This window comes from Salvelinus fontinalis, chromosome 36, assembly GCF_029448725.1.
Source record: "Salvelinus fontinalis isolate EN_2023a chromosome 36, ASM2944872v1, whole genome shotgun sequence".
Lineage (NCBI taxonomy): Eukaryota > Metazoa > Chordata > Actinopteri > Salmoniformes > Salmonidae > Salvelinus > Salvelinus fontinalis.
This window is the reverse complement of record NC_074700.1, coordinates 32,550,906-32,575,905: the sequence shown is the minus strand read 5'-3', so window position 1 is coordinate 32,575,905 and position 25,000 is coordinate 32,550,906. Positions and strand designations below refer to the sequence as shown.

General features: G+C 42.7%; 1 protein-coding gene across 1 annotated transcript; it reads right to left on the bottom strand.

The window, feature by feature from the left end:
* Nucleotides 1–1,313: 1,313 nt before the first annotated feature.
* On the bottom strand, nt 1,314–23,823 carry LOC129835667 (proline-rich protein HaeIII subfamily 1-like). Its single transcript, XM_055901385.1, has 4 exons — nt 23,785–23,823; nt 22,336–23,035; nt 19,467–19,526; nt 1,314–1,423 (listed from the first exon to the last, which is right to left on the bottom strand). Exons 1-4 carry the CDS (start codon nt 23,821–23,823, stop codon nt 1,314–1,316), a joined length of 909 nt encoding a protein of 302 aa, XP_055757360.1.
* Nucleotides 23,824–25,000: the final 1,177 nt, after the last annotated feature.

Here is a 25,000-nt window from a genome sequence, read left to right as displayed (position 1 = left end):
CTCCAGCCAGTCGATAAGAATGTTATGATCTGTAGTATCAAACGCGGTTGAACCGCTGTCACAAATAAATACTGTATATTTGTGGCAAATCCAACACAAAACATCGCTGGGTACCACTCTTTTTTAAAACATGGTGGTGGCTGCATCATGTTATGGATATGCTTGTCGTCTGGCAAGGACTAGGGAGTTTTTCAGGATAAAAATAAATGGAATGTTGCTAAGCACAGGCTAAATCCTAGAGGAAACCTGGTTCAGTCTGTTTTCCACCAGACACTGAGAGACAAATTCACCTTTCAGCAGGACAATAACCTAAAACACAAGGCCAAATCTACATTGGAGTTGCTTAACAAAATAACATTGAATGTTCCTTGGTGGCTAACCCCATTCTGTAACACAATGTCACGCCCTGACCTTAGAGAGCCTTGTTATTTCTCTATTTGGTTTGGTCAGGGTGTGATTTGGGTGGGCATTCTAGTTTTTCTATTTCTTTGTTGGCCGGGTATGGTTCCCAATCAGAGGCAGCTGTCTATCGTTGTCTCTGATTGGGGATCATACTTAGGAAGCTGTTTTCCACCTTTAGTTTGTGGGATCTTGAGTTTGTATAGTTACTGTGATAGCTGCAGAACGTTACGTTCGTTTATTTCTTTGTTGTTCATCTAATAAAGTAAGATGTACGTTTACCACGCTGCACCTTGGTCTCCTCATTCCATCAACGAACGTGACACAACAAAATGATGAAACAAGTAAAGGTGTGTGAATACTTTATGAATCGCTCTGTCGGTACAGAAATAGAAACAGCTCTGGGATGAACTGCCTCAGCAACATTTCTGAATGAACTATGTGACAGATGGCCTAGGTTGCTCTCTCTCTCTCTCTCTCTCTCTCTCTCTCTCTCTCTCTCTCTCTCTCTCTCTCTCTCGCTCTCTCTCTCGCTCTCTCTCTCACCCTCTCTCTCTCTCTCTCACCATCTCTCTCACCCTCTCTCTCTCTCTCACCCTCTCTCTCTCTCTCTCTCTCTCTCTCTCTCTCTCACCCTCTCTCTCTCTCTCTCTCTCTCTCTCTCTCTCTCTCTCACCCTCTCTCTCTCTCTCTCTCTCTCACCCTCTCTCTCTCTCTCTCTCTCTCTCTCTCTCTCTCTGTCTCTCTCTCTCTCTCTCTCTCTCTCTCTCTCTCTCTCTCTCTCACCCTCTCTCTCTCTCTCTCTCTCTCTCTCTCACCTCTCTCTCTCTCTCTCTCTCTCTCTCTCTCTCTCTCTCTCACCCTCTCTCTCTCTCTCTCTCTCACCCTCTCTCTCTTTCTCTCTCCTCCCTTTATCACCCCATCTCCAGGTTGAGACACTTCTCCAGCCGGTTGACAGGAATGTTGTCATCGATAACATCCAACGTGATGGAACTGCTGTCACAGTGAGATATATAGCTTCTGTCTGAACAGAAACAGAAATAGCTCTGGGTAGACTGCTTTAACAGCATTTCTAAATGAATTACGTGACAGAAAGTTGTTCCTTTCTATCTCTATCACTATCTGTCTTTCTCATCATCAATTCAATTTCAATTTAAGGGGCTTTATTGACATGGGAAACATATGTTAAACATTGCCAAAGCACGTGAAGTAAATGATAAACAAAAGTGGAATAAACAAAAAAAGTGAACAACAGTAAACATTACACTCACAGAAGTTCCAAAAGAATAAAGACATTTCAAATGTCATATTATGTCTATATACAGTGTTGTAACGATGTGCAAATAGTTAAAGTACAAAAGGAAAAACAAATCAACATAAATATAGGTTGTATTTACAATGGTGTTTGTTCTTCACTGGTTGCCCTTTTCTTGTGACAACAGGTCACAAATCTTGCTACTGTGATGGAACACTGTGGTATTTCACCCAGTAGATATGGGAGTTTATCAAAAGTGGGTTTGTTTAAAAAAAAAAATGGTGGATCTGTATAATCTGAGGGAAATATGTGTCTCTAATATGGTCATACATTTGTCAGGAGGGCATCTCTCCATTTCTGTTTCTCTATTTGTTTTAAAGGAATAGTGCAAGATTTAGAGATTCAGGTAATTTATCTACTTACCCAGAGTCAGACAAACTAATATCATTTTTATGTCTCTTCATGCAGCTTGGAGATGATTCAAGCTAGCATATCGCTAGCTTAGCACAATTGCTGTAAATCTTCCGCTACAGTAGCCAGGTCCTGTCACAAGCAGGGGAATTAACTGTACCTGGGTGATTGGTCATTTTTTGTGTAATCTGATGGAAATGTCTCTAATATCATCATCTCTCTCCTCAGAGAGAGAGACAGAAAGAGAGAGAGGGGGTAGAGAGATACAGAGAGAGAGAGACAGGGGGAGAGAGAGAGACAGAAAGAGAGAGAGGGGGTAGAGAGAGACAGAGCGAGGGGGAGAGTGAGAGAGAGAGAAACAGAAAGAGAGAGAGGGGGTAGAGAGATACAGAGAGAGAGAGACAGGGGGGGAGAGAGAGAGAGACAGAAAGAGAGAGGGGGTAGAGAGATACAGAGAGAGAGAGACAGGGGGAGAGAGAGAGAGAGACAGAAAGAGAGAGGGGGTAGAGAGATACAGAGAGAGAGAGACAGGGGGAGAGAGAGAGACAGAAAGAGAGGGGGGGTAGAGAGATACAGAAAGAGAGAGACAGAGGGGGAGAGAGAGTAGTGGTGTCTGGAGAAGTTGGTGTACTCTAATTTTGCAAACATTTTGCCAAACGTCCCGCCCGCCGAAATGAAAGCCCGCCCTGTGAAACAGTGATATACACCTCCGGTCAAGTGTTTCTGTACACCTACTCATTCATTTGACTAATTTCTACATTGTAGAATAATAGTGAAGACATCAACACTATGAAATAACACATATGGAATCATGTAGTAACCAAAAAAGTTTTAAACAAATAAAAATATATTTTATATTTGAGATTCTTCAAATAGCCACCCTTTGCCTTGATGACAGCTCTGCACATTTCGCTGGCCATGGCAGAACACTGACATTCCTGTCTTGCAGGAAATCACTCACAGAACGAGCAGTGTGGCTGGTGGCATTGACATGCTGGAGGGTCATGTCAGGATGAGCCTGCAGGAAGGATACCACATGAGGGAGGAGGATGTCTTCCCTGTAACACACAGCGTTGAGATTGCCTGCAATGACAACAAGCTCAGTCCGATGATGCTGTGACACACCGCCCCAGACCATGACGGACCCTCCACCTCCAAATCGATCCCGCTCCAGAGTACAGGCCTTAGTGTAACGCTCATTCCTTCGATGATAAACGCGAATCCGACCATCACCCCTGGTGAGACAAAACCGCAACTTGTCAGTGAAGAGCACTTTTTGCCAGTCCTGTCTGGTCCAGTGACGGTGGGTTTGTGCCCATAGGCGACGTTGTTGCCGGTGATGTCTGCCTTCCAACAGGCCTACAAGCCCTCAGTCCAGCCTCTCTCAGCCTATTGCGGACAGTCTGAGCACTGATGGAGGGATTGTGCGTTCCTGGTGTAACTCGGCAGTTGTTGTTGCCATCCTGTACCTGTCCCGCAGGTGTGATGTTCGGATGTACCGATCCTGTGCAGGTGTTGTTACACGTGTTCTGCCACTGCGAGGACGATCAGCTGTCCGTCCTGTCTCCCTGTAGCGCTGTCTTAGGCGTCTCACAGTACGGACATTGCAATTTATTGTCCTGGCCACATCTGCAGTCCTCATGCCTCCTTGCAGCATACCTAAGGCACGTTCACACAGATGAGCAGGGACTCTGGGCATCTTTCTTTTGGTGTTTTTCAGAGTCAGTAGAAAGGCCTCTTTAGTGTCCAACGTTTTCATTACTGTGACCTTAATTACCTACCATCTGTAAGCTGTTAGTGTCTTAACGACCGTTCCACAGGTGCAGGGTCATTGAACAAGCATGTGAAACAGTGTTTAAACCCTTTACAATGAAGATCTGTGAAGTTATTTGGATTTTTACGAATTATCTTTGAAAGACAGGGTCCTGAAAATGGGACGTTTCTTATTTTGCTGAGTTTATATAGTAGCCATATTTAGGAAAACCAAAGTTCCAAAGGCTGGGCATAACATAGTATCATACAATAGGTTTTGTTGTGATTTCTATCTATCTATGTTGAAGATGTAAAACATATTTGTTGGTCTGATGTGTGTAATTAGGAGCATCCAGACGCTGCAATGAAATTGCTTCTTCCAGTTACTAATAAGCAATTTACAGTAGCTATTACAGTGAAATAATACCATGCTATTGTTTGAGGAGAGTGCACAGTTATGAACTTGAAAATATATTAATAAACCAATTAGGCACATTTGGGCACTCTTGATACAACATTTTGAACAGAAATGCAATGGTTCATTGAATCAGTCTAAAACATTGCAATCTAAATTGCACCTAACCTGGAATATTACATTATGGCCTTTCTCTTGCATTTCAAAGATGATGAAAAAATGTAATATAAATATGCATGTTTTTTTCTTTGCATAATCTTTTACCATATCTAATGTGTTATATTCTCCTACATTAATTTCACATTTCCACAAACTTCAAAGTGTTTCCTTTCAAATGGTATCACGAATCAGCATATTCTTGCTTCAGGTCCTGAGCTACAGGCAGTTAGATTTGGGTATGTCATTATTATATTTTTTTTAAAGGGTTTGATCCTTTTAATGATTTTAAAGCAATAAGATCCGCTTTAGACGACATCAGCATAGCAGTTGTTTTTGTCGGAGGTGGAACTGTGTTGTCAAATTCTCAAGCGTCTCCTGGCATTTATACCTGATGCGGACCTTGTCATTGTCTGCACGATATCCCATGCTGCCTTGTTTACAATTTCAAACACTGGAATGTGAGATGTAATCTACAACTCTATTAGGCTGATAGAAATCCTCATTATTTTGGTGAATGCATTTTTTTCTATACTCTCGTTCGGAACTTCTATTGCGAGTCGTACGGGTTGTTGTGGCAATGATCAAGAGCAAAGTACTATAAGTAAAAATACTTTCAAGTACTACTTAAGTAGTTTTTTGGGGGGTATCTGTTCCTTTAATATTTATATTTTTGACAACTTTTATTTTTACTTTTACTACATTCGTAAGGAAAAGAATGTACTTTTTACTCCATACATTTTTCCCTGACACCCAAAAGTACTCGTTACATTTTGAATGCTTAACAGGACAGGAAAATGGTCCAATTCACGCACTTATCAAGAGAACATCCCTGGCCATCCCTACTGCCTCTGATCTGGCGGACTCACTAAACACATGCTTTGTTTGTAAATGATGTCTGAGTGTTGGATTGAGCAAATCAAATCAAATCAAGTTTATTTTATATAGCCCTTCGTACATCAGCTAATATCTCAAAGTGCTGTACAGAAACCCAGCCTAAAACCCCAAACAGCAAGCAATGCAGGTGTAGAAGCACGGCGGCTAGGAAAAACTCCCTAGAAAGGCCAAAACCTAGGAAGAAACCTAGAGAGGAACCAGGCTATGAGGGGTGGCCAGTCCTCTTCTGGCTGTGCCGGGTGGAGATTATAACAGAACATGGCCAAGATGTTCAAAATGTTCATACATGACCAGCATGGTCAAATAATAATCAGGAGTAAATGTCAGCTGGCTTTTCATAGCCGATCATTAAGAGTATCTCTACCGTTCTCTACCGTTCCTGCGGTCTCTAGAGAGTTGAAAACAGCAGGTCTGGGACAGGTAGCACGTCCGGTGGACAGGTCAGGATTCCATAACCGCAGGCAGAACAGTTGAAACTGGAACAGCAGCAAGGTCAGGTGGACTGGGGACAGCAAGGAGTCATCATGCCCGGTAGTCCTGACGCATGGTCCTAGGGCTCAGGTCCTCCGAGAGAAAGAAAGAAAGAGTACTTCAGATATAACCAACTGACCCTAGCCCCCCGACACATAAACTACTGCAGCATAAATACTGGAGGCTGAGACAGGAGGGGTCAGGAGACACTGTGGCCCCATCCGATGATACCCCCGGACAGGGCCAAACAGGAAGGATATAACCCCACCCACCTTGCCAAAGCACAGCTCCCGCACCACTAGAGGGATATCTTCAACCACCAACTTACAATCCTGAGACAAGGCCGAGTATAGCCCACAAAGATCTCCACCACAGCACAAACCAAGGGGGGCGCCAACCCAGACAGGAAGATCACATCAGTAACTCAACCCACTCAAGTGACGCACCCCTCCTAGGGACGGCATGAAAGAGCACCAGTAAGCCAGTGACTCAGCCCCTGTAATAGGGTTAGAGGCAGAGAATCCCAGTGGAGAGAGGGGAACCGGCCAGGCAGAGACAGCAAGGGCGGTTCGTTGCTCCAGAGCCTTTCCGTTCACCTTCACACTCCTGGGCCAGACTACACTCAATCATATGACCTACTGAAGAGATAAGTCTTCAGTAAAGACTTAAAGGTTGAGACCGAGTCTGCGTCTCTCACATGGGTAGGCAGACCATTCCATAAAAATGGAGATCTATAGGAGAAAGCCCTGCCTCCAGCTGTTTGCTTGGAAATTCTAGGGACAATTAGGAGGCCTGCGTCTTGTGACCGTAGCGTACGTGTAGGTATGTATGGCAGGACCAACTCGGAAAGATAGGTAGGAGCAAGCCCATGTAACGCTTTATAGGTTAACAGTAAAACCTTGAAATCAGCCCTTGCCTTAATAGGAAGCCAGTGTAGGGAAGCTAGCACTGGAGTAATATGATCAAATTTCTTGGTTCTAGTCAGGATTCTAGCAGCCGTATTTAGCACTAACTGAAGTTTATTTAGTGCTTTATCCGGGTAGCCGGAAAGTAGAGCATTGCAGTAGTCTAACCTAGAAGTAACAAAAGCATGGATTCATTTTTCTGCATCATTTTTGGCCAGAAAACTTCTGATTTTTGCAATGTTACGTAGATGGAAAAAAGCTGTCCTTGAAACAGTCTTGATATGTTCGTCAAAAGAGAGATCAGGGTCCAGAGTAACGCCGAGGTCCTTCACAGTTTTATTTGAGACGACTTTACAACCATCAAGATTAATTGTCAGATTTAACAGAAGATCTCTTTGTTTCTTGGAACCTAGAACTAGCATCTCTGTTTTGTCCGAGTTTAAAAGTAGAACGTTTTCAGCCATCCACTTCCTTATGTCTGAAACACAGGCTTCTAGCGAGGGCAATTTTGGGGCTTCACCATGTTTGATTGAAATGTACAGCTGTGTGTCATCCGCATAGCAGTGAAAGTTAACATTATGTTTTCGAATGACATCCCCAAGAGGTAAAATATATAGTGAAAACAATAGTGGTCCTAAAACGGAACCTTGAGGAACACCGAAATGTACAGTTGATTTGTCAGAGGACAAACCATTCACAGAGACAAACTGATATCTTTCCGACAGATAAGATCTAAACCAGGCCAGAGCACCAGGTTATCTGTAAAGAAATTGAAGAAATAGCACTTGTGGCCATCTGCTTTGCTTAATATAAGGAATTTTAAATTATTTATACTTGTACTTTTATTTTGCAGCAATTTACATTTACTTTTGATACTTTAAGTATATTTAAAACCAAATACTTTTAGACTTTTACTCAACTAGTATTTTACTCTGTGACTTTCACTTTTACTTGAGTCATTTTCTATTAAAAGGTATCTTTACTTTTACTCAAGTATGACAATTGAGTACTTTTTCCACCACTGGTCAAGAGCAGCTGCTCACCGATTTGAAAGCTCCAAGGCAGTTACACCTCCGACACCGCAGTTACACCTTCGACACCACAGTTGCACCCCCGACACCACAGTTACACTTCTGACACCCCCAAAAAATAATCTATGCGGGTGTCGGCTATCGCTGGTTAAAGCTTGATCTGATTGAATCTAGGCCTTATGCATGACAGGGCAATAACAAACATGGTAGTGGACTATATTGCCATTCCTATTTGCCATATCATCAATCTAAGCCTACAGGAAAGTGTATGCCTACAGGCCTGGAGAGAAGCAAAAAGTAATTCCACTACCAAAGCACCCTTTATTGGTTCCAACAGCCGACCAATCAGCATGCTACAGACCCTTCAGCACGCTTATAGGGAAGGGCATTCAACATGTATGGCACTAACTTAAATGACTGAAGATTGTCGGAAAGAAATTGACAATAAGAAGACTGTGGGAGATGTTTTGTTTAAAAAAAAGCTGCAATCAGTTTAAGAATGGGTGGCAAGTAAAAAGCTAGTCCAAAATATATGAAAAAACTAAAAGCATTGTATTTGGGACAAACCATGAACCTCAACTAAATATTGTTGAGGAGACTAAACTGCTTGGAGTAACCCTGGATTGTAAACTGACATGGTCAGAACATATTGATGCAACTGTAGCTAAGATGTGGAGAAGTCTCTCAGTGATAAATAGACTCTCTACTGTCTTGACATCAATCAAATCACATTCAAATTTGAATTGTCACATGCGCCGAATACAACTTGTGTAGACTTTAAAGACTATAATGTGAAATGCTTGATTCCCAACGATGCAGTTTAAAAATAATAAAAATAACAAATAAAATAGTACCACAATAAATTTTTTAAATATATAAATTAATTAAATAATATAGCTACAAGCAGAATGCTGGGGTTCACTGTGCCACGTTGAGGATTATTTTGTTTAGACATTGTGGAGGAGTTACTTCTGTAATGTTAACCAATCTTATATCACAATTCAAAATCATTTGCATGATCAGTTTGATTTTGTTGTATTTTGGACAATTTTCAATGATGTTGATTACTTTAAAAGTGTTCTTCTCCAGAATTCAAGACACACTTAACCAGCATGACTCCCACAGCATTCTGTAGTGATATGCCATCCCATTTGGTTTGTGCTTAGTGGGACTATCATTGTTTTTCAACAGGACAATGACCCAACACACCTCCAGGCTGTGTAAGGGCTATTTTACCAAGAAGGAGAGTGATGAAGTACTGCATCAGATGACCTGGCCTACACAATCCCCTAACCTCAACCAAATTGAGATGGTTTGGGATGAGCCGGACCACAGAGTGAAGGAAAAGCAGCCAACAAGTGCTCAGCATATGCGGGAACTCCTTCAAGACTGTTGGAAAAGTATTCCAGGTGAAGCTGGTTGAAATAATGCCAAGAGGATGCAAAGCTGTCATCAAGGCAAAGGATGGCTATTTGAAGACACTCAAATATAAAATGTATTTTGATTTGTTTAACACTTTTTTAGGTTACCACATGATTATTTCATAGTGTTGATGTCTTCACTATTATTCTACAATGTAGAAAATAGTTTTAAAAAATTAAGAAAAACCCTTGAATGAGTAGGTGTTCTAAAACTTTTGATCAACAGTGTACAGTTGAAGTCAGAAGTTTGCATACCCTTTAGCCAAATACATTTAAACTCAGTTTTTCACAATTCCTGTCATTTAATCCTAGTAAAAATTCCCTGTCTTAGGTCAGTTAGGGTCACCACTTTATTTTAAGAATGTGAAATGTCAGAATAATAGTAGAAAGAATGATTTATTTCAGTTTTTATTTCTTTCATCACATTCCCAGTGGGTCAGAAGTTTACATACACTCAATTAGTATTTGGTAGCATTGCCTTTAAATTGTTTAACTTGGGTCAAACATTTTGGGCAGCCTTCCATAAGCTTCCCACAATAAGTTGGGTGAATTTTGGCCCATTCCTCCTGACAGAGCTGGTGTAACTGAGTCAGGTTTGTAGGCCTCCTTGCTCGCACACGTTTTTTCAGTTGTGTCCACAAATGTTCTACAGGATTGAGGTCAGGGCTTTGTGATGGCCACTCCAATAGCTTGACTTTGTTGTCCTTAAGCCATTTTGCCACAACGTTGGAAGTATGCTTGGGGTCATTGTCCAGTTGGAAGATCCATTTGCGACCAAGCTTTAACTTCCTGACTGATGTCTTGAGATGTTGCTTCAATATATCCACATAATTTCCCTTCCTCGTGATGCCATCTATTTTGTGAAGTGCACCAGTCGCTCCTGCAGCAAAGCACCCCCACAACATGATGCTGCCACCCCCGTGCTTCACGGTCGGGATGGTGTTCTTCGGCTTGCAAGCCTCCCCCTTTTTCCTCCAAACATAATGATGGTCATTATGGCCGAACAGTTCTATATTTGTTTCATCAGACCAGAGGACATTTCTCCAAAAGTAGGATCTTTGTCCCCATGTGCAGTTGCAAACCATAGTTTGGCTTTTTTTTATGGCGGTTTTGGAGTAGTGGCGTCTTCCTTGCTGAGCGGCCTTTCAGGTTATGTTGATATAGGACTCGTTAAACTGTGGATATAGATACTTTTGTACCGGTTTCCTCCAGCATCTTCACAAGGTTCTTTGCTGTTGTTCTGGGATTGATTTGCACTTTTCGCACCAAAGTATGTTCATCTCTAGGAGACAGAACGCGTCTCCTTCCTGAGCGGTATGACGGCTGCGTGGTCCGATGGTGTTTATACTTGCGTACTATTTTTGTACAGATGAACGTGGTACCTTCCGGCTTTCGAAAATTGCTCACAGGGATGAACCAGACCTGTGGAGCTCTACAATTTGTTTTCTGAGGTCTTGGCTGATTTCTTTTGATTTTCCCATGATGTCAAGCAAAGAGGCACTGAGTTTAAAGGTAGGCCTTGAATTACATCCACAGGTACACCTCCTATTGACTCAGTTGATGTCAATTGGCCTATCAGAAGCTTCTAAAGCCATGACATCATTTTCTGGAATTTTCCAAGCTGTTTAAAGGCACAGTCAACTTAGTGTATGTAAACTTCAGACCGACTGGAATTGTGATACAGTGTATTATAAGTGAAATAATCTGTCTGTAAACAATTGTTGGAAAAATTACTTGTGTCATGCACAAAGTAGATGTCCTAACCGACAAAACTATAGTTTGTTAACAACAAATTTGTGGAGTGGTTGAAAAACGAGTTTTATTGACTCCAACCTAAGTGCATGTAAACTTCCGACTTCAACTGTATATACAGGGAGTACCAGTAACAAATTAATGTGGAGCTATATGCAGGGAGTACTGTGATAGAAAATGTACATACTTACCTGATTTGTTGGATATTTAACAATGATTTACTAAACAAACAGTAAGATATTTCTGTCCTGCGAATGCTGAGTTTTATGGTTTCCACTCTAGCTTCCTGCAGCTAGTCTGGGTGCCGAGGACATTGGTTTTACAAGAGATAGCTTGAAGCTGACAATTGATTGATGTCTCGGTGATGAAAAAACAAAAAACAGCCACATTCCAGTCTATCATTAGTGGTGCATGTGAAACATATGTCTCCGGTCTAACTGGGCCTGCATTCTACAGATGAGATTGTGTGTGTCCCCGAGATAGAGATAGCCTGGAGGGATAGAACAAAAATGTCACTGTTTGTTCTCATCCTTGCATCCGGGAAACTTAGCCTGAAGGATTAGAATAACCCCCCCCCGCCCCCCCCCCCATGCAAATAAACGACAGGATGAACCCAGGGTGGGTTATGGTGCCCAATTTGCAAGCACTCGGTCCGACAGTCAAGACTGTTGGGCTGACATGTTTCATTACTGCAATAATTAATCAATATTAAATAAAGATGATCGTTTGAATAAATGGCCAAGTCTCTCTCAGTACTGAATTTCCACGACAGTACAAGTGGCAGATAAATTTGGAGATTTATATAGAGGAAGTACCAATACCAGATCAATGTGGAGCTATAAACAGGAAGTACCAGATCAATGTGAAGCTATATACAGGAAGTACCAGTCCCATATCAATGTGGAGCTATATACAGGAAGTACCAGATCAATGTGGAGCTATATACAGGAAGTACCAGAGCAATGTGGAGCTACATACAGGAAGTACCAGATCAATGTGGAGCTATATACAGGAAGTACCAGACCAATGTGGAGTTATATACAGGAAGTACCAGTACCAGATCAATGTGGAGCTATGTACAGGAAGTACCAGTACCAGATCAATGTGGAGCTATATACAGGAAGTACCAGTACCAGATCAATGTGGAGCTATATACAGGGAGTACCAGTAGCAGATCAATGTGGAACTATATACAGGAAGTACCAGATCAATGTGGAGCTATATACAGGAAGTACCACTACCAGATCAATGTGGAGCTATATACAGGAAGTACCAGTGCCAGATCAATGTGGAGCTATATACAGGAAGTACCAGATCAATGATGAGTTATATACAGGAAGTACCAGTGCCAAATCAATGTGGAGCTATATACAGGAAGTACCAGTGCCAGATCAATATGGAGCTATATACAGGAAGTACCAGTGCCAGATCAATGTGGAGCTATATACAGGAAGTACCAGATCAATGTGGAGCTATATACAGGAAGTACCAGTGCCAGATCAATATGGAGCTATATACAGGAAGTACCAGTAGCAGATCAATGTGGAGCTATATACAGGAAGTACCAGTGCCAGATCAATATGGAGCTATATACAGGAAGTACCAGTGCCAGATCGATGTGGAGCTATATACAGGAAGTTCCAGTACCAGATCAATGTGGAGCTATATACAGGGAGTACCAGTACCAGATCACTGTAGAGCTATATACAGGAAGTACAAGTACCAGATCAATGTGGAGCTATATACAGGGAGTACCAGTACCAGATCAATGTGGAACTATATACAGGAAGTACCAGATCAATGTGGAGCTATATACAGGAAGTACCACTACCAGATCAATGTGGAGCTATATACAGGAAGTACCAGATCAATGTGGAGCTATATACAGGAAGTACCACTACCAGATCAATGTGGAGCTATATACAGGACGTACCAGTGCCAGATCAATGTGGAGCTATATACAGGAAGTACCAGATCAATGTTGAGTTATATACAGGAAGTACCAGTGCCAAATCAATGTGGAGCTATATACAGGAAGTACCAGTGCCAGATCAATATGGAGCTATATACAGGAAGTACCAGTGCCAGATCAATGTGGAGCTATATACAGGAAGTACCAGATCAATGTGGAGCTATATACAGGAAGTACCAGTGCCAGATCAATATGGAGCTATATACAGGAAGTACCAGTAGCAGATCAATGTGGAGCTATATACAGGAAGTACCAGTGCCAGATCAATATGGAGCTATATACAGGAAGTACCAGTGCCAGATCAATATGGAGCTATATACAGGAAGTACCAGTGCCAGATCAATGTGGAGCTATATACAGGAAGTTTCAGTACCAGATCAATGTGGAGCTATATACAGGGAGTACCAGTACCAGATCAATGTGGAGCTATATACAGGAAGTACCAGCACAAGATCAATGTGGAGCTATATACAGGGAGTACCAGATCAATGTGGAGCTATATACAGGAAGTACCAGCACAAGATCAATGTGGAGCTATATACAGGGAGTACCAGATCAACGTGGAGCTATATCCAGGGAGTACCAGATCAATGTGGAGCGAAATACAGGGAGTACCAGATCAATGTGGAGCGAAATACAGGGAGTATCAGATCAATGTTGAGCTATATACAGGGAGTACCAGAGCAATGTGGAGCTACATACAGGAAGTACCAGATCAATGTGGGGCTATATACAGGAAGTACCAGTACCAGATCAATGTTGAGCTATATACAGGAAGTACCAGATCAATGTGGAGCTATATACAGGAAGTACCAGTGCCAGATCAATATGGAGCTATATACAGGAAGTACCAGTAGCAGATCAATGTGGAGCTATATAAAGGAAGTACCAGTGCCAGATCAATATGGAGCTATATACAGGAAGTACCAGTGCCAGATCAATGTGGAGCTATATACAGGAAGTTCCAGTACCAGATCAATGTGGAGCTATATACAGGGAGTACCAGTACCAGATCACTGTAGAGCTATATACAGGAAGTACCAGTACCAGATCAATGTGGAGCTATATACAGGGAGTACCAGTACCAGATCAATGTGGAACTATATACAGGAAGTACCAGATCAATGTGGAGCTATATACAGGAAGTACCACTACCAGATCAATGTGGAGCTATATACAGGAAGTACCAGATCAATGTGGAGCTATATACAGGAAGTACCACTACCAGATCAATGTGGAGCTATATACAGGACGTACCAGTGCCAGATCAATGTGGAGCTATATACAGGAAGTACCAGATCAATGTTGAGTTATATACAGGAAGTACCAGTGCCAAATCAATGTGGAGCTATATACAGGAAGTACCAGTGCCAGATCAATATGGAGCTATATACAGGAAGTACCAGTGCCAGATCAATGTGGAGCTATATACAGGAAGTACCAGATCAATGTGGAGCTATATACAGGAAGTACCAGTGCCAGATCAATATGGAGCTATATACAGGAAGTACCAGTAGCAGATCAATGTGGAGCTATATACAGGAAGTACCAGTGCCAGATCAATATGGAGCTATATACAGGAAGTACCAGTGCCAGATCAATATGGAGCTATATACAGGAAGTACCAGTGCCAGATCAATGTGGAGCTATATACAGGAAGTTTCAGTACCAGATCAATGTGGAGCTATATACAGGGAGTACCAGTACCAGATCAATGTGGAGCTATATACAGGAAGTACCAGCACAAGATCAATGTGGAGCTATATACAGGGAGTACCAGATCAATGTGGAGCTATATACAGGAAGTACCAGCACAAGATCAATGTGGAGCTATATACAGGGAGTACCAGATCAACGTGGAGCTATATCCAGGGAGTACCAGATCAATGTGGAGCGAAATACAGGGAGTACCAGATCAATGTGGAGCGAAATACAGGGAGTATCAGATCAATGTTGAGCTATATACAGGGAGTACCAGAGCAATGTGGAGCTACATACAGGAAGTACCAGATCAATGTGGAACTATATACAGGAAGTACCAGATCAATGTGGAGCTATATACAGGAAGTACCACTACCAGATCAATGTGGAGCTATATACAGGAAGTACCAGTGCCAGATCAATGTGGAGCTATATACAGGAAGTACCAGATCAATGATGAGTTATATACAGGAAGTACCAGTGCCAAATCAATGTGGAGCTATATACAGGAAGTACCAGTGCCAGATCAATATGGAGCTATATACAGGAAGTACCAGTGCCAGATCAATGTGGAGCTATATACAGGAAGTACCAGATCAATGTGGAGCTATATACAGGAAGTACCAGTGCCAGATCAATATGGAGCTATATACAGGAAGTACCAGTAGCAGATCAATGTGGAGCTATATACAGGAAGTACCAGTGCCAGATCAATATGGAGCTATATACAGGAAGTACCAGTGCCAGATCGATGTGGAGCTATATACAGGAAGTTCCAGTACCAGATCAATGTGGAGCTATATACAGGGAGTACCAGTACCAGATCACTGTAGAGCTATATACAGGAAGTACAAGTACCAGATCAATGTGGAGCTATATACAGGGAGTACCAGTACCAGATCAATGTGGAACTATATACAGGAAGTACCAGATCAATGTGGAGCTATATACAGGAAGTACCACTACCAGATCAATGTGGAGCTATATACAGGAAGTACCAGATCAATGTGGAGCTATATACAGGAAGTACCACTACCAGATCAATGTGGAGCTATATACAGGACGTACCAGTGCCAGATCAATGTGGAGCTATATACAGGAAGTACCAGATCAATGTTGAGTTATATACAGGAAGTACCAGTGCCAAATCAATGTGGAGCTATATACAGGAAGTACCAGTGCCAGATCAATATGGAGCTATATACAGGAAGTACCAGTGCCAGATCAATGTGGAGCTATATACAGGAAGTACCAGATCAATGTGGAGCTATATACAGGAAGTACCAGTGCCAGATCAATATGGAGCTATATACAGGAAGTACCAGTAGCAGATCAATGTGGAGCTATATACAGGAAGTACCAGTGCCAGATCAATATGGAGCTATATACAGGAAGTACCAGTGCCAGATCAATATGGAGCTATATACAGGAAGTACCAGTGCCAGATCAATGTGGAGCTATATACAGGAAGTTTCAGTACCAGATCAATGTGGAGCTATATACAGGGAGTACCAGTACCAGATCAATGTGGAGCTATATACAGGAAGTACCAGCACAAGATCAATGTGGAGCTATATACAGGGAGTACCAGATCAATGTGGAGCTATATACAGGAAGTACCAGCACAAGATCAATGTGGAGCTATATACAGGGAGTACCAGATCAACGTGGAGCTATATCCAGGGAGTACCAGATCAATGTGGAGCGAAATACAGGGAGTACCAGATCAATGTGGAGCGAAATACAGGGAGTATCAGATCAATGTTGAGCTATATACAGGGAGTACCAGAGCAATGTGGAGCTACATACAGGAAGTACCAGATCAATGTGGGGCTATATACAGGAAGTACCAGTACCAGATCAATGTTGAGCTATATACAGGAAGTACCAGATCAATGTGGAGCTATATACAGGAAGTACCAGTGCCAGATCAATATGGAGCTATATACAGGAAGTACCAGTAGCAGATCAATGTGGAGCTATATAAAGGAAGTACCAGTGCCAGATCAATATGGAGCTATATACAGGAAGTACCAGTGCCAGATCAATGTGGAGCTATATACAGGAAGTTCCAGTACCAGATCAATGTGGAGCTATATACAGGGAGTACCAGTACCAGATCACTGTAGAGCTATATACAGGAAGTACCAGTACCAGATCAATGTGGAGCTATATACAGGGAGTACCAGTACCAGATCAATGTGGAACTATATACAGGAAGTACCAGATCAATGTGGAGCTATATACAGGAAGTACCACTACCAGATCAATGTGGAGCTATATACAGGAAGTACCAGATCAATGTGGAGCTATATACAGGAAGTACCACTACCAGATCAATGTGGAGCTATATACAGGACGTACCAGTGCCAGATCAATGTGGAGCTATATACAGGAAGTACCAGATCAATGTTGAGTTATATACAGGAAGTACCAGTGCCAAATCAATGTGGAGCTATATACAGGAAGTACCAGTGCCAGATCAATATGGAGCTATATACAGGAAGTACCAGTGCCAGATCAATGTGGAGCTATATACAGGAAGTACCAGATCAATGTGGAGCTATATACAGGAAGTACCAGTGCCAGATCAATATGGAGCTATATACAGGAAGTACCAGTGCCAGATCAATATGGAGCTATATACAGGAAGTACCAGTGCCAGATCAATGTGGAGCTATATACAGGAAGTTTCAGTACCAGATCAATGTGGAGCTATATACAGGGAGTACCAGTACCAGATCAATGTGGAGCTATATACAGGAAGTACCAGCACAAGATCAATGTGGAGCTATATACAGGGAGTACCAGATCAATGTGGAGCTATATACAGGAAGTACCAGCACAAGATCAATGTGGAGCTATATACAGGGAGTACCAGATCAACGTGGAGCTATATCCAGGGAGTACCAGATCAATGTGGAGCGAAATACAGGGAGTACCAGATCAATGTGGAGCGAAATACAGGGAGTATCAGATCAATGTTGAGCTATATACAGGGAGTACCAGAGCAATGTGGAGCTACATACAGGAAGTACCAGATCAATGTGGGGCTATATACAGGAAGTACCAGTACCAGATCAATGTTGAGCTATATACAGGAAGTACCGGATCAATGTTGAGCTATATACAGGAAGTACCGGATCAATGTTGAGCTATATACAAGGAGTACCAGATCAATGTGGAGCTATATCCAGGGAGTACCAGATCAATGTGGAGCTATATACAGGAAGTACCGGATCAATGTTGAGCTATATACAGGAAGTACCGGATCAATGTTGAGCTATATACAAGGAGTACCAGATCAATGTGGAGCTATATACAGGAAGTACCAGTACCAGATCAATGTTGAGTTATATACAGGAAGTACCAGATCAATATTGAGCTATATACAGGAAGTACCGGATCAATGTTGAGCTATATACAGGAAGTACCAGTAGCAGATCAATCTGCAGAGATTCAAGGTATTTGAGGTAAATTTTGCTCATGAAGGCAGGGTAGGCTTCAGGATAGATCATTATTTATTTATTTTACCTTTATTTAACTAGGCAAGTCAGTTAAAGAACAAATTCTTATTTACAATGACTGCCCACAGCCTGTGATGCAGCCTAGATTCAAACCAGGGTGTCTGTAGTGACACCTCTAGCACTGAGATGCAGTGCCTTGGACCACTGCGCCACTCAGGAGCCCTAATAATAAGGTATTGGAGGTAGATATGTACATGAAGGCAGGGTAAAGTGACTAGGCATCAGGATAGACAATAATAAGGTATTTGAGGTAGATGTGTACATGAAGGCAGGGTAAAGTGACTAGACATCAGGATAGATAATAATAAGGTATTGGAGGTAGATATGTACATGAAGGCAGGGTAAAGTGACTAGACATCAGGATAGATAATAATAAGGTATTTGAGGTAGATGTGTACATGAAGGCAGGGTAAAGTGACTAGACATCAGGATAGATAATAATAAGGTATTTGAGGTAGATGTGTACATGAAGGCAGGGTAAAGTGACTAGACATCAGGATAGATAATAATAAGGTATTTGAGGTAGATGTGTACATGAAGGCAGGGTAAAGTGACTAGACATCAGGATAGATAATAATAAGGTATTTGAGGTAGATGTGTACATGAAGGCAGGGTAAAGTGACTAGACATCAGGATAGATAATAATAAGGTGTTTGAGGTATATATGTACATGAAGGCAGGGTAAAGTGACTAGACATCAGGATAGATAATAATAAGGTATTTGAGGTAGATGTGTACATGAAGGCAGGGTAGGCTTCAGAATAAATCAAAATAAGTATAAAATAAAGAACAGAGTAGCAGAAGCAAATGATGAGTAAGTGTGTACATGTGTGTGTATTTGTGTGTTTGTGTCAGTATGCGTGTTATGTGTGGGTGTGTATATAGTGTATAGCTGTCGTGTCCTCTTCATGGTGTGTGTGGACCTTGTTAAGTCCTCAGTGATGTGGACGCCAAGGAACTTGAATCTCTCAACCCGTTTTACTACAGCCCCTTCGATGTGGGCGAGGACATGCTCTCCCCTCTTTCTCCTAAAGTCCATGATCATTTCCTTGGTCTTACTGATGTTGAGGGAGAGGTTGTTGTCCTGGCACCATTTTAGATGCTCTTATCCAGAATGACTTAATAAGAGCAATTAGGGTGAAGTGCCTTGCTCAAGTGAACAGCGACAGATTTCAAACCAGCAACTTTTTGGTTACTAGCATCAACACTCATAACAATTAGGCTACCTGCCCGCCCCCACACTGGCACCACACTGCTAAGTCTCTGACCTCCTCCCTGTAGGCTGTCTCATCACCATGGTGATCAGGCCTACCATTGTCAAGTCGTCAGCAAACTTGATGGTGGTGCGTGGCTATGCAGTCGTGGGTAAACAGGGAGTACAGGAGGGGACTAAGCACACACCTGAGTGCCACTCCTTGTTGAGGGTCAGCGTGGCGGAGATGTTGTTACCGACCTCACCACCTGGGGGGGCGGCCCGTCAGGAAGTCCAGAATCCAGTTGCAGAGGGAAGTGTTGAGTCCCAGGGTCCCAAGCTTGGTGATGAGCTTTGAAGGGGACTATGGTGTTGAACGGCTGAGCTGTTGTCTATGAACAGCATTCATCACATAGTTATGTAAAGTGCAATTGAGACGGCGTCATCTGTGGATCTGTTGCGGCGATATGCGAATTGGAGTGCCAGCTGGTCATCGCACGCTTTGAGAACGTGCCCTGGTATTCCGTCTGGGGCTCGCCGGCCTTGTGATCATTTTTTTTTACCTGTTTAAACGTTTTGCTCACATCGGCCACAAAGACACAGTATTGTATTCCTTGAAGCGATTGTAAAAGGTACTTAGCATGTTTTTGGGAGTTCTGCGTCACTGGGCAACCTGGCTGGGATTTCCCTTTTGTAATCCGTTATCGTCCGTTATCGTCGTAGCGAGCTTTCTCATACACGTCCAAGTCCGTGTCCAGTTCCTCATAAGTGTTTGAGTGGTAGCTCTAGCCTTTAGCCCAGCGCGGATATTGCCTGTAATCCATGGTTTTTGTTTTGTATACGTTTGTATAGACACGGTGGGGATGATATCGTCTATGCACTTATCAAAGCCGTGACAGTTATAGTAAACTCTTCAATGCTATCGGATGAATCCCGTAACATATCCCAGTCTGTACTAGCAAAACAGTCTTCATCTGCTTCATCTGAACACTTCCCTTATTGTGCACATCACTGGTACTCCTGTTTGAGCTTTTGTTTGTAAGCAGGAAGCAGGAAATTGAGTCAGGGTCAGATTTTGTGAAGGGACGATGACGGAGGACCTTGTATGCGTGTCAATTTCGAAAAAGTTGTAAATTACTGGAGGCCTGTACAAAACAATGCTACAACCGTTACACTATAAACCACCAACATGTAAGCTAACAGTGACCGAAACCAACTAGCCTAGAATTAGCTAGTGCCCAGAAAAGCTACATTCGGTTAGCATCAAGCTAGCGAACTGTTAAACGTTATTCTTTGTGCAAATATTAACACTTTAATACATTTTATTGCCACATTTACATATATTACCTAAACTAAACTGAGCCTTCGTTCATAGAATATAAAACAAAATTGAGCTAAAGCGTTGTTAAATAAAAAAAGTAATTTTACAATTACAAATTACAAAAAGTTTGGACGCCATTTTAATCCCTTCTCTTACATGTAAACCATTAGCAACCTAGCCAACCTCCATTACTTACAATGGGGTAAACCATTAGCAACCTAGCTAACCTCCATGACTTACAATGGGGTAAACCATTAGCAACCTAGCCAACCTCCACTACTTACAATGGGGTAAACCATTAGCAACCTAGCCAATCTCCACTACTTACAATGGGGTAAACCATTAGCAACCTAGCCAATATCCATTACTTACAATGGGGTAAACCATTAGCAACCTAGCCAACCTCCATTACTTACAATGGGGTAAACCATTAGCAACCTAGCCAACCTCCACTACTTACAATGGGGTAAACCATTAGCAACCTAGCCAATCTCCATTACTTACAATGGGGTAAACCATTAGCAACCTAGCTAACCTCCATTACTTACAATGGGGTAAACCATTAGCAACCTAGCTAACCTCCATTACTTACAACGGGGTAAACCATTAGCAACCTAGCTAACCTCCATTACTTACAACGGGGTAAACCATTAGCAACCTAGCTAACCTCCATTACTTACAACGGGGTAAACCATTAGCAACCTAGCTAACCTCCATTACTTACAATGGGGTAAACCATTAGCAACCTAGCTAACCTCCATTACTTACAATGGGGTAAACCATTAGCAACCTAGCTAACCTCCATTACTTACAATGGGGTAAACCATTAGCAACCTAGCCAATCTCCATTACTTACAATGGGGGAAACCATTAGCAACCTAGATTACCTCCATTACTTACAATGGGGGAAACCATTAGCAACCTAGCCAATCTCCATTACTTACAATGGGGGAAATACTAGCATGTTTTCCACTCGATTATAAACTCCCTCCAATTGCCTTCAAACGTCACCAAACTCATGGACTATGTAATTAACCGTGTTAACTCAATATTTTGAGAGTCATTTTGCACTTTTGCACATTACACACCTGAATTAACAGGATAGAATGTTGAGACGGAGAAACGTTAGTGGTGTTCACTAGTAGGCATTCTCGAAGATTGTGAAGAAGAAGCCTCCAAGACCTCACGATCTCACTACTAACTGTCACGTTCTGACCTTAGTTCCTTTTTTAGGTCTTTATTTTAGTTTGGTCAGGGCGTGAGTTGGGGTGGGCATTCTATGTTGTTATTCTATGTTTTGTTCTGTGTGTTATATTTCTATGTGTTTGGCCTAGTATGGTTCTCAATCAGAGGCAGGTGTCGATCGTTGTCTCTGATTGAGAATCATACTTAGGTAGCCTGTTTTCCCACTATGGATTGTGGGTAGTTATTTTCTGTGTCTGTGTTTCACCATACAGAACTGTTTCGGTTGTTTGTTCGTGTTTTTTTTGTTATTTTTGTTCCGTGTTCATGTTGATTTATTAAAAATCTAATTATGGACACTTACCACGCTACACTAACGCTCCCATTTGACGTCACAGCTCCCCCTAGTAGCAGTACTCATACACATTCATTTAAATGCAAATAGGCCTAGAAGGCCTAGAAAATGATACAAGGGATGGCCCCATAAAATAACAAATGAAATAAAACATAAGAAATATAACCATACATATGTGCGTATGGCATACAGTGATTGCACGTTTGAGAACATGATTGACGGTAGAGGTGTTCTGTGTTGACACCTCCTTCACTGGGCCTCCTTCGCTGGGCCTCCTTCGCTGGGCCTCCTTCGTTGGGCCTCCTTCGTTGGGCCTCCTTCACTGGGCCTCCTTCGTTGGTCCTCCTTCGTTGGGCCTCCTTCGCTGGTCCTCCTTCGTTGGGCCTCCTTCGCTGGGCCTCCTCCACTGGGCCTCCTTCGTTGGGCCTCCTTCGCTGGTCCTCCTTCGTTGGGCCTCCTTCGTTGGTCCTCCTTCGCTGGGCCTCCTTCGCTGGGCCTCCTTCGCTGGGCCTCCTTCGCTGGTCCTCCTTCGTTGGGCCTCCTTCGTTGGGCCTCCTTCGTTGGGCCTCCTTCGTTGGGCCTCCTTCGTTGGGCCTCCTTCGCTGGTCCTCCTTCGTTGGGCCTCCTTCGCTGGGCCTCCTTCGTTGGGCCTCCTTCGTTGGGCCTCCTTCGCTGGTCCTCCTTCGTTGGGCCTCCTTCGCTGGGCCTCCTTCGTTGGGCCTCCTTCGTTTGGCCTCCTTCGCTGGTCCTCCTTCGTTGGGCCTCCTTCGCTGGGCCTCCTTCGTTGGGCCTCCTTCGTTGGGCCTCCTTCCCTGGGCCTCCTTAGCTGGGCCTCCTTCGTTGACACCTCCTTCGTTGGGCCTCCTTCGCTGGGCCTCCTTCGCTGGGCCTCCTTCGTTGGTCCAGTAACCGAAAGGTTTCTGGGATTGAATCCCTGAGTTGACGAACTAAAAATCTGTCTTTCAGAGCAAGGCAGTTAACCCACTGTTCCCTGGGTGCCGAAGACGTGGATGTTGATCATGGCAGCCCCCCCCCCGCACCTCTCTGATTCAGAGGGGTTGGGTTAAAATGCAGGAAACACATTTCAGTTGAGGGCATTCAGTTGTACAACTAGGTATCCCCCTTTTCCTTTCATACCCCACCACGCCTTCCCCTTGTCCTTTCATACCCCACCACGCCTTCCCCTTTTCCTTACATACCCCACCATGCCTTCCCCTTTTCCTTTCATACCCCACCACGCCTTCCCCTTTTCCTTTCATACCCCACCATGCCTTCCCCTTTTCCTTTCATACCCCACCATGCCTTCCCCTTTTCCTTTCATACCCCACCATGCCTTCCCCTTTTCCTTTCATACCCCACCATGCCTTCCCCTTTTCCTTTCATACCCCACCATGCCTTCCCCTTTTCCTTTCATACCCCACCATGCCTTCCTCTTTTCCTTTCATACCCCACCACGCCTTCCTCTTTTCCTTTCATACCCCACCATGCCTTCCCCTTTTCCTTTCATACCCCACCACGCCTTCCTCTTTTCCTTTCATACCCCACCATGCCTTCCCCTTTTCCTTTCATACCCCACCACGCCTTCCTCTTTTCCTTTCATACCCCACCATGCCTTCCCCTTTTCCTTTCATACCCCACCATGCCTTCCCCTTTTCCTTTCATACCCCACCATGCCTTCCTCTTTTCCGGCGATTGAGTTGAATCTCATCCGAACTGGGAGGTGTGAATCACGGCGACTCTAAAACTCGAGGACGCTGCAAGTGAGCAAAATGTCCGTATATGGAGTTTCTTGCTAACAGTTTTGCATTCCAATATGTCACTGAGCCCATATATGGAGTTCCTGCTTCAGGACCATGTTCCAATAAGAATGTCCGTGCCCATGTATGGAATTCCAATACGGAAGACAATGCCCATATATGGAAGTTCTGTGGATTAGATGTGTCTAGCGCTGAGAGGACTGCTTAAAAAAAATATATATACATATATGTTATTGTAGTGCTGTGGTTGTTTGGTTTATTCTGTAGGTTGGACGACTTTGAACATCATCGCTGCTAGTTTTAAAGTTTCTAAAAAGCTAAACGTTAGCGCATGTGACAGATAAGCAATAATAAATATTCTGTTGCAATCTTTAGAAGGCTCCTCTTTCCTATATTATATAATGCTTATTTCATTGAGAGTGCATGTACAGTTGAAATCTGTCCATAGAATCAATGATCCGATAAATACGTATTTTCCATGTCTGTAAATGACCAATTTTTAACATCCAGAAAAATACGTATTTTCCCCTTTCATTCAGCATCTAAAATGCACCTGATTGCAACGTTCAGAAAATACGTATTTTCAGTGTTGGAAATGCGATCAATATTTAACATACAGAGCCTTAAAACCTGTTTGGGATAGGGGGCAGCATTTTCACATACAGAGCCTTAAAACCTGTTTGGGATAGGAGGCAGCATTTTCACATACAGAGCCTTAAAACCTGTTTGGGATAGGGGGCAGCATTTTCACATACAGAGCCTTAAAAAAGTATTCAGATCTCTAGACTTTTTCCACGTTGTGTTAAAGACTGAATTTAAAAAAGATCAGATTGAGATGTTGTGTCATTGGCCTACACACAATACTCCATAATGTCTAAGTATATATATTTTTTTTATGAATAAAAAATGTAAAGCTGAAATGTCTTGAGTCAATAAGTATTCAACCCATTTGTTATGGCAAGCCTACATAAGTTCAGGAGTACAAAATTGCTTAACAAGTCACATAATAAGTTGCACGGACTCACTCTGTGTTCAATAATAGTGTTTACATTTTTTGAAGGACTACCTCATCTCTGTACCCCACACATATAATTATCTGTAAGGTCCCTCAGTCGAGCAGTGAATTTC